This window comes from Terrapene carolina, unplaced genomic scaffold (genome assembly GCF_002925995.2).
Source record: "Terrapene carolina triunguis isolate 2854851 unplaced genomic scaffold, T_m_triunguis-2.0 Scaffold236, whole genome shotgun sequence".
Classification (NCBI taxonomy): Eukaryota; Metazoa; Chordata; order Testudines; family Emydidae; genus Terrapene; species Terrapene triunguis.
In genome coordinates this window covers 11,003,555-11,016,976 of record NW_020664587.1, presented here as the reverse complement: position 1 = coordinate 11,016,976, position 13,422 = coordinate 11,003,555, and the positions used below count along the sequence as shown (strand labels likewise).

The 13,422-nt window shown below is 44.5% G+C and overlaps 1 protein-coding gene across 1 annotated transcript in view; it reads right to left on the bottom strand.

Annotated features, from left to right (window-relative positions):
• MYOM3 (myomesin 3) overlaps positions 1-13,422 on the bottom strand; it is a 52,382-nt gene that overhangs the window by 34,875 nt on the left and 4,085 nt on the right. Inside the window, exons 3-7 of the mRNA XM_024203632.2 lie at positions 13,043-13,117; positions 10,956-11,115; positions 9,470-9,627; positions 6,188-6,283; positions 5,375-5,463 (exon numbers count right to left, since the gene is read on the bottom strand). Of these exons, the coding sequence (XP_024059400.1) occupies positions 5,375-5,463; positions 6,188-6,283; positions 9,470-9,627; positions 10,956-11,115; positions 13,043-13,117 (578 nt within the window). The remainder of the gene's footprint in view (positions 1-5,374; positions 5,464-6,187; positions 6,284-9,469; positions 9,628-10,955; positions 11,116-13,042; positions 13,118-13,422) is intronic.

Here is a 13,422-nt window from a genome sequence, read left to right as displayed (position 1 = left end):
AACGATCCTAGCCAAACCTTGCAAACTGCTGGGATCACAGAACAAAGTCTAGTGGCTTTGAGCTTAATGTAACGTAATCACGCAGCTGAAGGAATCGAAGAATTCCAAACCAAGATGCAAATGGTGGCATTTCTTAGACCTCTCATCCTAAATAAATGCACATAAGAATTGATCACATTCATTCTTTCTCAGTAGCCAGTACATGGCAATTAAAATGGATGGAAATTAGGAATTTCAGACTAGGAAATTCTGATATCTTTTCAGAAGTGATTTTCTGTTGCTGTGATGAAAGGGAAGGCAGACAAAACTTTGCACTGCTATGGGGAGATCCCACATTCAGAAATAGCCTCTCACTTGTTGCTTCCATCTGTCCCGGGCCACAATGGATCATGAAGGCGGCATGCTTTGTGCATGGCATGAGGAATGGGGAAGGGAAAGCATTACTTTAACAGCATACCTGCTGGCCAGGTAGAAAGGATGGCCCTAAATGAATGAAGCCATGTGATAGCATTATACAATCATAGGCAGAAGATGGTAAATGGGTGGCAATGACTAGAGAGGGGAATCATGGAGAACATCAAAGGGACATGCTGGGTTCATCAAGGATAACAAAGGACCCCAAAATATCATTGATAGGCAGGGCAACCCACTAATCTAGAGAGCCGTTTAGGCTTGGGACCGCCTAAGACAACAAAAGCATGTCAGACAATGCAGGGGCCAAGAAAACGACTGCCAATGGCCTGTTTAGTGGGACATGGAGAGCTTCCAGGCCAAGCCCTATGGCTTTGCTCTGGATTCTGTTTTCAGACTGTTAAACACAAATAGCAAAAGGAAGGGGCATGTTACCAGGACGGCATCAGGCAGAGTCAGGGGAGAAGGAACAACGCAGGCCTGCCAAAAGCAAATGTAAGAAGCAATATTTGGAAGTGCCAATAGCACAGAGTTCTGCTCTGACCAGAGACTTCATAAAGGAGAATTTGATCTGGTACTAAGTGGTGCTAGGACAGCTGTCTCATCCAAGGAGGTTTTCTATAATAGATTCATAGATTCCAAGGACAGAAGAGACCATTGTGATCAGCTAGTCTGACCTCCTGTATAACACAGGCCACAGAACTCCTCCAAAATAATTCCTAGCACAGATCTTTTAGAAAAACATCCAATCCTGATTTAAAAATGGTCAGTGACAGAGAATCCCCCACAACCCTTGGTAAATTGTTCCAATAGTTAATTACCCTCACTGTTAAAAGTTTACACCTTATTTCCAATCTGAATTTGTCTAGCTTCAACTTCCAGCCATTGGATTGTGCTATATCTTTCTCTGCTAGACTGAAGAGCCCATTATTAAATATTTGTTCCCCATGTAGGTACTTATAGACTGTGATCAAGTCACCCCTGAACCTTCTCTTTGTTAAGTTAAATAGATTGAGCTCCTTCAGTCTATCACTACAAGGCAGGTTTTCTAATCCTTTAATTATTCTCATGGCTCTTCTCTGAACCTTCTCCACATTTTCTGACTGTTGTTTAACATCCTCTTGAGATACTAGTGGAATGGAAAGAGTGATAGAATTTTGATGTATTGAAAATTGTGTTACAATTATAAGCTATCACTTTAATTCTCATGGATTTCCCTGGTCCTGCTTGAAGGTTCAGGGGCTCTGTAGGGAAGTGTGCAATCTGAGTTTTTCAGCAGTCAGTCTGCAAAGAACCAGCCTAGAGGAAGGTGGGGTGAGTTGTGCCTCAATCTCTGGAGCAGCCTTCTTTCTCTCTGCTTGTTTTTGGTTCTTGCGCGTTAGTATTATGGATTTTAAGAAATAAAGTTGTGTTAAATTGCAACCGTTTAGAAAGAGCATTTAATGTTTTTATCTAATTTTTCTGTTTGTATGCCATGAACATAACAAGAATCATTTGCCTTGTTCTGTTGTCACACCTGTTCTGTTTCCACAAGCCGGGTTTGAAAAGAGTGACTGGGAGGGGGAATGAGAGTGGGGGGTACTCTGTGACCTTTCTCATGCTTGTTATTCAGACCACCCTACTTCTGCTTCTCTCCTTTGGAAGCAGTGGTAAATGTATTGTCCAGTGCTGCTTGTTTTCATGTCACTTCATCTATCAGCACCAAGTCAGTTTCATTCCCCTTGCAGAATTTATAGCCAATTCAGGGTGGTAAATCAAGCCAGCTGGAATGTATCCAATCACTTGCGGAAGGATCTTGTTTCTGCTGTCTTTTCCCAGGATCTACTCATAGTTTTAAGCTCCTGATTTTTAGAGATATATGACCTGATTTTCCAAGGCATAGAGATACTAAAGTCAGTGGGATCTGTGGCTACTCTCACCACCTCTGAAAACCAGGCTAACACAGTAGGTCATATAAATACTGCAGTGTGGAATTCCTTCACCATGACAGCCTAACTTTCACTCACACGTTTCCTGCCTGGACTGCCCAATAAATTGTTCTTTATTGCTTTCTTAGCTGCAAATAAATGCCACCATCCAATAGACCTTGCACACTGAAGCCCATGTGGTTCCATTGCTTAGCTTTTGGGAGTTCACCTTTGCTCTGTTTGGATGGTGCAACGTACAAGAGTTCTTGGCAGAAAATCGTGCTGTTACGTGTGCTTTTGATTTGCATCTCAGTTTGATTTGCACCCCCGGGGAGGGGATGAGAGAATAAACAACATGTGACAGATGGTAGCCACATTGCTTAATGGAAGGGGCTTAGTTACTACAGGGATGAGCCTGCTATAAGAACCTAAAAGTATAGCATAGTTGTACACCCCAGAGCTTTTTATATACTTCCTGCATTAGGATAAGAATTATCCAGGCTGGTCAGCCATGCAAACTAGGGGCTGCCATTGTTATTATAAGTAGAGTTGGATGAATAACAATTTTTTCAGTTTGCTGGTCATTAAAATAAAAATGGTTTTGGATCAACAACATTTGTCAAATTTTTCTGCAAATCAAAAAGTCGAAAAAAAATCATTTCACATTGAACAAAATGTTTCATTTAGGTTCCAAGCATTTAAAAAAAGTTCTTGATGGTTTGAATAAAAGTAAAGGAAATCGTGAAACAAAAAGTAATTTTGCACCAAAATATGGAAACGTTTGGATTATTTTAGGGGGTTTTATCACCAAATCAATTTGGTGAAATTGACACAAATTTGCAAAACATTTTGGTGTTGCCATATCTGCTTTTTTTGCCCCCCCCCCAAGCTTTCTGCATAAAATTTTGCCCAGTTCTAATTATAAGTGAATATCTGTCCCCAACTGTAGTGTGTACGTGCATGTATGTATGTGCGTGCGTGCTGAATTCTGACTCATGTAGGGCACTATTTAACAATGGATTTTAAAGATAGCATAAACAAAACATGACCCTTAAAATTCTCTGGGCACATTCTGCTCTTGTGAAAGCTGAGTCTACAAAGAAGATCCAGATTTTATCAATGCACAACATACAAAGAAAAGGAATGGTGATAACATGGCCCAGTGTGGAGCAGAGAATTTTTTGAAGCACTAACAATAAATGAATCATATATACTTTTAAAAGATCCAGCTGTCTGAGTAATCGACCAAACTGGCTTTTGCATCTCACATTGCCACAGAAGCTCATCTCTTTCGTACCAATAAGACCTTTGAAGCAGTCAGTTCACCTCCTATTCCAGAATGGTATCGCTTCCCATCTCAGTTATTCTATTGCCCATGTCAGTCTCACTGAGCATGTTTAGCTGTCTATAGTTCTGTAGGTCTATTCCAGTCCAGGTTTTTATGACAGGATTGTTTTATATATAGATTAGAAATGTCAAGGTCTAAACAATGACCCCATGAGATGCCATTGCATATTCCCTAGAGCTTGGCATAATTTCCCTTTGTAAGTACCAGCACTTTATTTCCAGTTGTTTCCCCATACGTCTGACTTTAGCTTGGGCAGAATCTTGCTATATATTTGTCTTGCTATAAAGGAATTCATAAAAAGGGTCCATGCAGCTTATCTTGGGATCACAACAGATACAGAGAGGAGAGCCCTGAACGCTCTCCTGTTGTGTTACACTCTGCAATGAGAACTGTGTGTTCTGTGGAGCTCTGCCCGGAGAGAGATCTTCTGGGAAACACAGCGCTCTCAAACTGACATTCAGAAAAAACAACTAGATCCTCTCCAGACCTGCTGCGCTTCGAACTACAGGTAGTATCACTGCAGAAGGGGTCAGCGTCCAGACACAGCACACCTTCACCGCATCAGTGTTAGTCCACTGCAGGGCGAAGAGGGAAGACAGTTCTGGGCTGTGTCCAGAAAGGGTCTGAAAGATTTTGGCTGAGTCCAGAGGGGCCACAAGGGACTGAGGCAGAGTAGCTATTTTTTAGGTGTATCTGGGCAGACCCTGAGGGAAAGGGCCTGACAGGCTCTGACAGTAAGGGTGTGAGGGAGAGATTCGGCCTGAGTCCAGTGGCCTGACTGGAAAGCCAGTTGCATAGCGACCGCTGGTGTAGGAAGCACTGATTCTCTGTTGTGATCTCCAGGGTATTGCACTAAGCTGCTACAAAACAGCGTTTCAGCAAATTAAACATGGGCACCCAGAGAAGCGTGGCAGTGGCCCTAGGCTGGATCTGGCCAACAAAAAGTCCCTATGGCCCAGACTGACAGCAGTAGTCTAAAGGGCTGGGGGATGAGAATGGGACCCTAACTGAGAACAGGCAGGAATGCCGGGCTTCCACCTGAAGGCTATTGCAGAGGCAAAGGGGGAAAGAATGGTGACGGTCAGACCTAGGCTAAAGCTAGATCCCTGGGTTATAAATACTGGGTTTCATTGTAACTTGAGCCCAGCCGTTTTGATTTCTGTTTGTTTAAACAGAACACACTCTTTTTAACTCAACTCCTGACAACAGCAAACACTAGGAGAAGAGCTCTTTCAGGGAAGGGCTATTGCTGTTAGATCATACAAGCTGACCAGACCATTTGCATGAAACTGCGCTAGATAAAGTTCCATGCCTGTAACCAAAGTGATCTCACTCCCTGCTTTGAATAAGAGAGAAAATAAAACCATGAAGAAAAGTTAATCCGATATGGATTTTCTTTCTTAGATATGTGGTTAATTTACCAACAACCTTTCTGATGGGTTGGCTATTTGTCTTCTAATGACAACTGAAATTGCTTTATGGACAGTTTACCATGGAAAAACATATTGATTGATGCTTTTTAAATATATATTTTAAATCCAATTGTTCTCCCCTTCTACTTCTCCCCCCATCACTAAGGCTTAGCTAGACAACCCACTGCATACCCCTTGTTCATGTGTATGTGGTTAATACAGTAATTTCTTTTAATGAAAACAAATAGAAAAATCCATAAAAAAATGTTTAAAGGGAAACGGAATTCTCAACTTACTCTGGACAAGCACCGTAGCAAATGAATAGGCCTCACCATAGGGATTTTTAACTTCGACACTGTATTCAGCAGAGTCTTCCAAGGAGCATCTGGAAGAAATGGTTGGTTTTTCCTTTTAAGTTTCAGTCTTTGATGCTCCCGCTCGAGGGTTAACTCTGAGTGGTGCATGTCAATATGGGTTGGTCGTTAAGCCCAGAATTAAAAGAGAAGGCTTGTTTTTTGCCAGGATTTTTTGGGGGTGCAGGAGTGGGGCATTATTGACACTTAGAAGTCAAATATATTGTTCTTTTGCTATACAAGGAATTATGCACATAAAGTGAGATTCTCAGCATAAGGGCCTATACATCACATTAATTCCACTGAAGATCTGGCCTAATATATATTACACATATATCTTGCAGGCTTTTTGTTTCTGTAGAAAGGTATCAGTTCATCCAGATTTGTACGGTGCCCTAAGTACACTTAATGCCAAAATGATGAGGTATCCCTAATCTAGTGTAGGGAACAAAGTAGAGTAATGAGGATCTGCAATAGATCATAGAGATTTTGCATCTACCTCCATTTATACAGGTTCAAACAAAATAAAATAATATTTAAAGCCCAGTGAGCTATTAGAAGTGTTGGGTCAACCTCACAATGGGCAGAGATTCAATCCAGGTAAGCTCCTAGAGCAAGGCAGTAGAGAATCAGACTCCCAGTGCATTTCCAGTCCTCTTCCAGCCCTCTTTGTTCTGCAGAACTGGCCTGGGAATCTCAGCAGACCAGGCCTTGCTGCCAATGAAGAAGGAGCTAAGCAGAAGGTCTGTACATTACCTATTGATGTCTAGTGTGAGCATGCCAAACTTGTTCTGGATCCTGTATTTCCCTGCTGGAGCCAGTCGGGGATCAATACGGACTCCATTTTTATACCTAGTTGAATATAAAAGTGACACACTGTTCAAGAGGGATGTTCTAGTCTAGACGAGAATTAATGGGTATATTTAACAGCTTGTTTTCAAAGTAACACCACCAGCCACACATAGAGGCAGATTCTTCCATGGGGCACAGAAGAACTGGGGAGGGGACAGCTGGTCACTGCTCCCTTGTTCTCTGCCCCAGCACAAGTTAGAGCAGTCTTGGGGCTGCTCTACCTTGTTCCACCTGGCTGTGGTTGCCCAGGGACCATATGCCAGCTGTGAATTGCCAGAGTGCATCACTCTCCAACCACTCCTCCTGCCTGCCACTTCCTACCTCATATATACCCCCGCTGCTCTGAGGGTTGCAGGGAGGGAGGTATAGGAGCTGGCTTTTTTGGCTCTGACTACTGTGGACATCTGGCTCCCTTTGCCCTGCTGGAAAGGTGCAAAAGAACCAGAGTGGGGGAAGTTAATCTGCCCCCAAAGCCCATCTGAAACTCTGACAGAGGAGGAGATTTTCCCCTAGTAAAGTCATTTGAAATTAACGTTTCACTATTTCAAGCATTTTCATTTGAGGACAGTCAATTTGACCATCATACTGAGCGAGAACCTTGGTGCACAATGTGTGAAATGTTATTCGTGGCCTCCTTGTTGTTTCTGCCCGGCTGTTGTTAACAGTAAGTTCCGCAGACAATCCCAAGAGATCTCGACGACATTTTCCATCCTTTGAGTTTGTAACTAAGCAAAGCTCAGTAAACAGAAAAGAGTCACTTCATATTTCTCAAATTTTAGGGGTCAGGGCAGTTTAATCCCAAGGCACGTATGGTATCCTAATGGTTAGTCCAGCCCTGATGGTGCGTGTCCAATGTCTCTGCACCTGTCTAGTGCATTGGAAAAATAGTCTTGTCGGCTCTAAGATGCTGGCCAATGACCAAGATTCATGAGCACAAGCTGGAGATGGGGGGCTTTAGCACAATGGCCACTCTCCAAAGCTAAGTTCTTTATTGGTACATAGGCTACACTGCTCTGACAGCTGAGATAACTCTGGAGGGAGTGAATCAAAGAGGTCACATCCTGAAAAAGTTTGTATGGAACAGTCTTGAAGAGCAAATTTAAAGCCTGTTCATAAACCTCCCTAAAACTTTTAATGGGCTAGAGGAATTGAGGCATGTCAGCTTCAGAGTCCGTTCCACCAATGTACAATTCTTCTCGTTTAGTTTGCCTATTTGTGTAACTAGTAGCTGTAGATGTGGATTGTAAGCTCTTTGGGGCAGGGACTTGTTCTGTGCTTGTACACCAGCACACTGGGGCTCCTAGGTGCTACTACAATACAAATAAATAATAAAATAACATTGCCTCATTTAGGCATCTCTGGAGCGCTCAGTCCTACACTCTGCATTGGATATAAGGATTTGCTACAGTTTATGGGAAGACTATGATGTAAATTAAAAACGCCATCTCCTTTGAGTAGCAGCCTATTTGCAGAATTTTCCCGTTCTCGCCCCTCTACCAACCCCCCCGCACTTCTCCGATTCTGTGACGATGTCAAAATAAAAGCAAGGAGGATGTCCAGACAGGAAGGAAGATTAGAAACAACAGCTCCTAAACTTGAACATACCAGGAGCTTCTTGAAATGGCCGGTGTCATCCTTTGCTACAAATGGGTAAATAAATAATCCCTGATCAGCGGCAACAGAAGCACGTCTGTTTTCATGTCTATACATCAACAACATCCCTGCTTGGAAGAAACATACCTCTTATCATTGCTTACTCTGGAACAGCTGATTTTCTGCCACCATCACACAGCTCTTTTGTTACATGGACTGTATATATCTGGGCTAAGTCAACAACTAATTTGTCCTACCAGGGTAAGTTATTTGCTAATGGGCATGAGCCACAGAGTTTTGGATCCAGATTCATACTTCCCAGAGTTTGAGGGTGTTGATCTCTGAGGTTTTGGGCTGGTTTAATCTCTGCCAAAGAGCCCAGACTTTTGGGACGTAGCCTGGCCACTATCAAACTTGTTAGAGAGAGAGAGAGCTGGCACCCCCAGCTGGAGCCCTCACCCCCTGCTACACCCCTGTCCCAGCCCGGAGCCCTCTCCTGCACCCCAAACCCCTCATCTCCAGCCCCACTCCAGAGCCCGTACCCGCAGCTTGAGCCCTCACCATTACTCCGCCCCATACCCCAACCTCCTGCCCCAGCCCGATAAAAATGAGCACGTTAGCAAGGGTGGGGGAGAGCGAGTGATGGAGGGAGGTGGATGGAGTGGGTGGGGGCGTGGCCTCGGGAAAAGGGCGGGGCAGGGGGCAGGGCACTGGTATTCGATTTTCTGCAAATAGAAAGTTGGCAACCCTAGGTGGGGCCTGTCAACATCCCCAGCCATAAAACAAAATAACTTGGAATAGTTCTGCTCACGGCTATAGCTTCTAACAATTTCACAAGCCTCCAGGCTATCCGATCCTACAGCCAATAACCTATTCTCCACTGAATTAAAGGGGGCTAATAACATATGTGCAAAAAACCCAGGCAGCTGAACTAGCCCCACTATACATGTGGGGCGTACTTGCAATGAATGAACAAAATATAAGAATACAGGTCTGTCTGGAGTCTAGTTTACCCAGAATAAAACTTCCACTGAATTGTCAATATATTCCCCCCCTGTAATTTGTTGAGTGAATCTGGAGCGGGAGAGAGCAGCCAGTTTGATAGTCCCGGAGGGTTTGGTCTTCTGCTTATGCACAGAATTGATACAGAAACAGGGCAAGTTCTCTATGCCCCATGTCACCGATGTGTGAGTCAGTCCTGCCTCAGACAGCTCGTTGGGACAAAAACCACAACCGTTCTCTCTCTCCAGGGTCCATTGGATCCTGGGCTTCTCTGTCGAGACTGCCAATCAGAGGGCTGGTTTCTACTGACTGCGTCGATGTTTTCAGACCTGGACACCTTGTTCAGTGGGAGCCATTCATTTCACAGAGTCACCAGACGGTAACAACTCCCAGCCAATTGGGGAGGGGATTTGAAGCACCAACCCAGAAGGGAAAGTATTTTCTGTATTTTCCGAACACCATGCTTCCCTCCCCCCCCCTTTTAGAGCTTTCTAACAAGACCCAGCTGCTGCACTCCTGTTTGCCCCTCAAAGTGCATACATGCTTTGTAACCACAAGGTCAGCCCCGATCATCGCTCCCAACTCACGCACCAGGTGACCTGCGGCAGAGGGGAAGCCAGAATGGTACATGTAAGCTTCACCCCCATTCTTTCCCAGACTGCATGAACTCTGAGCGGGATCCAGATCAAGGGGGGCCGGCTTGAAAGCAGCTCGATGTACTCCTTCTCCCGGCGGGCCTTCTCTAGAGCCTAGGGCAAGGATTGAATGGACAAGGACAACAGGATTACGTTCTAACGATGCAGGTTCTTTTGCAGAAGAGGCGCGTGTAATGGCAACAGCCTTCTCCCATTTCAAAACAGCATGCTGCTCCCACCCAGCAGAGGTCTTGGCTCTGAAGTTGATTGGAGTGGTTGTCAAAACAGAGCTGCACACCACTTTCATAGCTTCATGCGGGTGAAGGTTTCCAACCCCAACGCTGGTGGCAGATGCCTTCTGTTAACAAGCTGAGAGCAAACTGTCCCAGAAGAGACACTTTCTTGAAGGGGCATGCAACTTCTGAAAGCCTTTCTCCTGGCTGGATTTAGTGAGAGTAAAGAATTAAGGGCCGGATCCTCAGCTGGAATAACTCAGCATTACTCTGTTCATTTCAAAGGAGCAGCCGAGGATCTTGCCCTGACTCTCTACTGGGAATCACAGCAGGAGGAGAGAAACCTCCAAGCTGGCTTTTGGGCAGCTACTTAGCCCCTTAATGTTAGAGAACAGTGGGGCTCTGTTAACTCCAAAGACAGCATCACTTGTGGAAATGGCAAGGAAATACAAGGCTACATTTTTCACTCCATTACCCACACAGCGTTCGCTCTGCTGGAGTGCCAGGCATGGACGTGGTGGCTGTATGAATGGTGCTGGCCTCAGCTAGCTTTATAGTATTTTAACCGGGGTGGAACAAAAAGTAGATAGTTTCTGGGGTAGATTTTGAATCACTCATCATTTGTAAGAAAATGGCCAGAAATTCCCCCGCTTAGGACCATGAGGTTGCCAGACTGGATCATAACCAGGGTCCATCTAGCCCAGTGTCCTGTCTCGAACAGTGGCCAGCCCTGGCTGCTTCATACGAAGGTGTAGGAGCCCCTTCACGACAGATGTTGGTAATCTGTCTCTACATTCAGGTTATGTCTACACTACAAATTACTTCGGTATAACTTACATTACTCAGGTCTGTGAATAATCCACACCTCTGAGCGATGTAGTTATACCGACCTAAGCGCTGGTGTAGACAATGCTATGTCAGAGGGAGAACTTTTCCCGCTAACTTAGCTACTGCCTCTCATGGAGGAAGGAGTTATTAAGCCAACGGGAGAGCTCTCTCCTGGCGGCTTAGCGTCTTCACCAGAAACACGGCAGCTGCATTGCTGTAAATGCTGTGGTGTAGACATAAGCTAGGTCTCATCCTGATCTTCAGGAGTTATAGATCGGCTTAAACCCTGAAGCAAGAGGTTTAATATCCCTTCCACATAATGTTTGCTAGCATTAACTGTTATAACTCTGGATATTCTTGCAATCCCTTTGCAACTCTGACCTTCTTGCGAAAGGCCTTTCGATCAGCCTTCACGCGCAGGAGCCTGCAGTTCCTAATGACCGCCTTCTCCAGCTTTTCCATTTCATTCCCAAACCGAACTCTCTTCTGACCCCGCTTCTCCAGCTCTATGATGGTAGCTTCTCTCCTCAGCTTGGATTCCCTGCAACAGCCAATGTTAATAAAACAGCCACAACTGGTGATGTCCTTTGGTGGTTTTCATTGCACACACACCGGGCTAAGTCTATGCAGGTCTATAAGGAAGGACACACCAGCACCCACTCAGCAGTGGGCACAGATGGGATATTGCTACCGTGAACACTAGAAACCAGACAATGCTGCCACGATGGGTTGTTGTGCACCATGGCACTAGGAGGGTGAGGGTTAGGAGTCATGTGTAGTGTCCCATAGAAATTCCCTGTGGTGGTCTCTGGAGCTGTGGTTCTCTCTGGCTCTCTCCTTCCCAGACTAACTATGCTGCCCAGTCGCCTCTAAGTCCTGGCCTGGAGCAGCCAGCTGTAGGAGCGGCTGCTAATTGCACTACAGAGTGGGCTCAGGAGTAAGGGCACAGTTAGCCTCAAATCCAATATGTATTTATTCTGCCACCGGCAGCAACACATTTCCATTAGCAATGAGCATTTTGTGCTTGAAGACAGCAAGTGATCAGCACCCCAGCCTGGAGCAAAGTGGGTCCAGAATGTTCCGACAGAACAGATTTCCTTCAGAAAATGCTGATTCAATGAAATCAAAAGGTTTCATGGGAACATCCTGACGGTGTTGAATTTTCAGTGCGCAATTATTGAAACATTTTGTTTCGAGAAGGCTGAAACATTTAATTTAGACATTATCATTTGGACTATTCGTATTGTGACATATTGACTGAGCAGAAATGGTAAAGTTCAAACCAAACATTTTTACCCTATAGCAACAAAACATGTCAGAATATTTCGTTTTGTGAAAAAATCCGAAATTTTGACCTTTTGTCCCGATTTGGGCTGCAACACGGGACAGAAATTGTGTTTTTCAGCTAGCTGTGCCCTGGGGATGCACTGAGCTTGCCTATTGCATGGTACTTTGCCTAGTAATGACACAGATTCCCTTCCACTGGCTGGATCTGGCAGCGTATATACTGATGCTTCACATCTTCAGAACCCTTTGCAAACATCCGCTGATTAACCCTCGCCACCTCTTGGGTGACTAGTAACTATTAACCCTATTATAGAATGTGGAAACTGAGGCACAAAGCAGCTGAGTCACTTCCCCAAGGCTACATAGAAAACAAGTTGAATTAGAAGCCAGGAGTTTCTGGCTTCTGGTCTTGAGTCAAGTAGACCAAGCAGCTGCTCTGGCTCCGTCCTGCAGCCCTTGCTCTTCTGACTTTCTGGTATGTTGCTAGGATTTGTCCCATAGTGTTTCCTTTTCAGTGAGAGCTTTGGAGATAAAGAGCCTTTCTCAAACTTATTTTTACTTGCCAGGATGGAAAAATGAATGGGGTGTATAGAGAAACATGAATGCACGAGAATTTAGGAACCTGAGGTTAGGTCCTGCACCCAGTGGAAGTCACTGAGAGTTTTGCCATTAATCTCACTGAGAGAAGGAATGGGCTGCAGGTCTCTTAAAAATTCACCCAGGCATTATGAAAGATGCACAATGCATCCCTTGACTCTATGGGTCCATCTCATAGCACTCTGCACTTCCCAACAAGGATCTCCAAATGCTTTTGCATGCATGCATTGATTAATTAGACCTCACATCTCCCCTGGGAGACAGAGGAGGATTGTTATCATCAGTTTCGGGATGGGAAACAGAGGCAGGGAGAAGTGAAGTGAAGTTGTCTGAGGTCATGCAGTCACTTACAGAGCTGGGGATAGAACCAAATAGCATTGCTCCCAGGCTCTTTCTCTAACTACAAGATACTATACCATATACACAAATTGCCTTGCCTGGGTAAATCTATGGTAGTAACATTACAAGGTCTATTATTGGTTCAAATTAAGAATTATTGTAAATCTGTGCATCTTCTAGGTACATGTGGTCTAAATCTAGCCCACTCTATACAACCACAGTAGCAATATTCATGTCAGACCTACCATGATATTTCTGAGGTCAAGGCGAGGGCAGCTGCTATGGATAATTCTGAAACGGTGAAAGTCTCTTCTTCCTCACTTCAGGTGGCAGACACAGAAAAAGAATTCAGATCATGTTGAATACACTCATAAAGAAAATGATCCCTGGAACTATAAGTGTCCAGCAGCAAGGGTCACATTTCCAAAAGTGCCTGACTTAGGAAACTAAGTCCCATTTTTAAAAGTGACTTAGGCACCTAAATACCTTTGAGGATCTGGGTCTTAGAAGCCTCATTGGAAGTCAATGAGAATTAGGCTCCTAGGCACCTAAGTCACTTAGACGCTTTTGGAAATGTTACCCCAGTCTACTTTGCTTGCCCCATTAGACCATCCAACCATAGTCA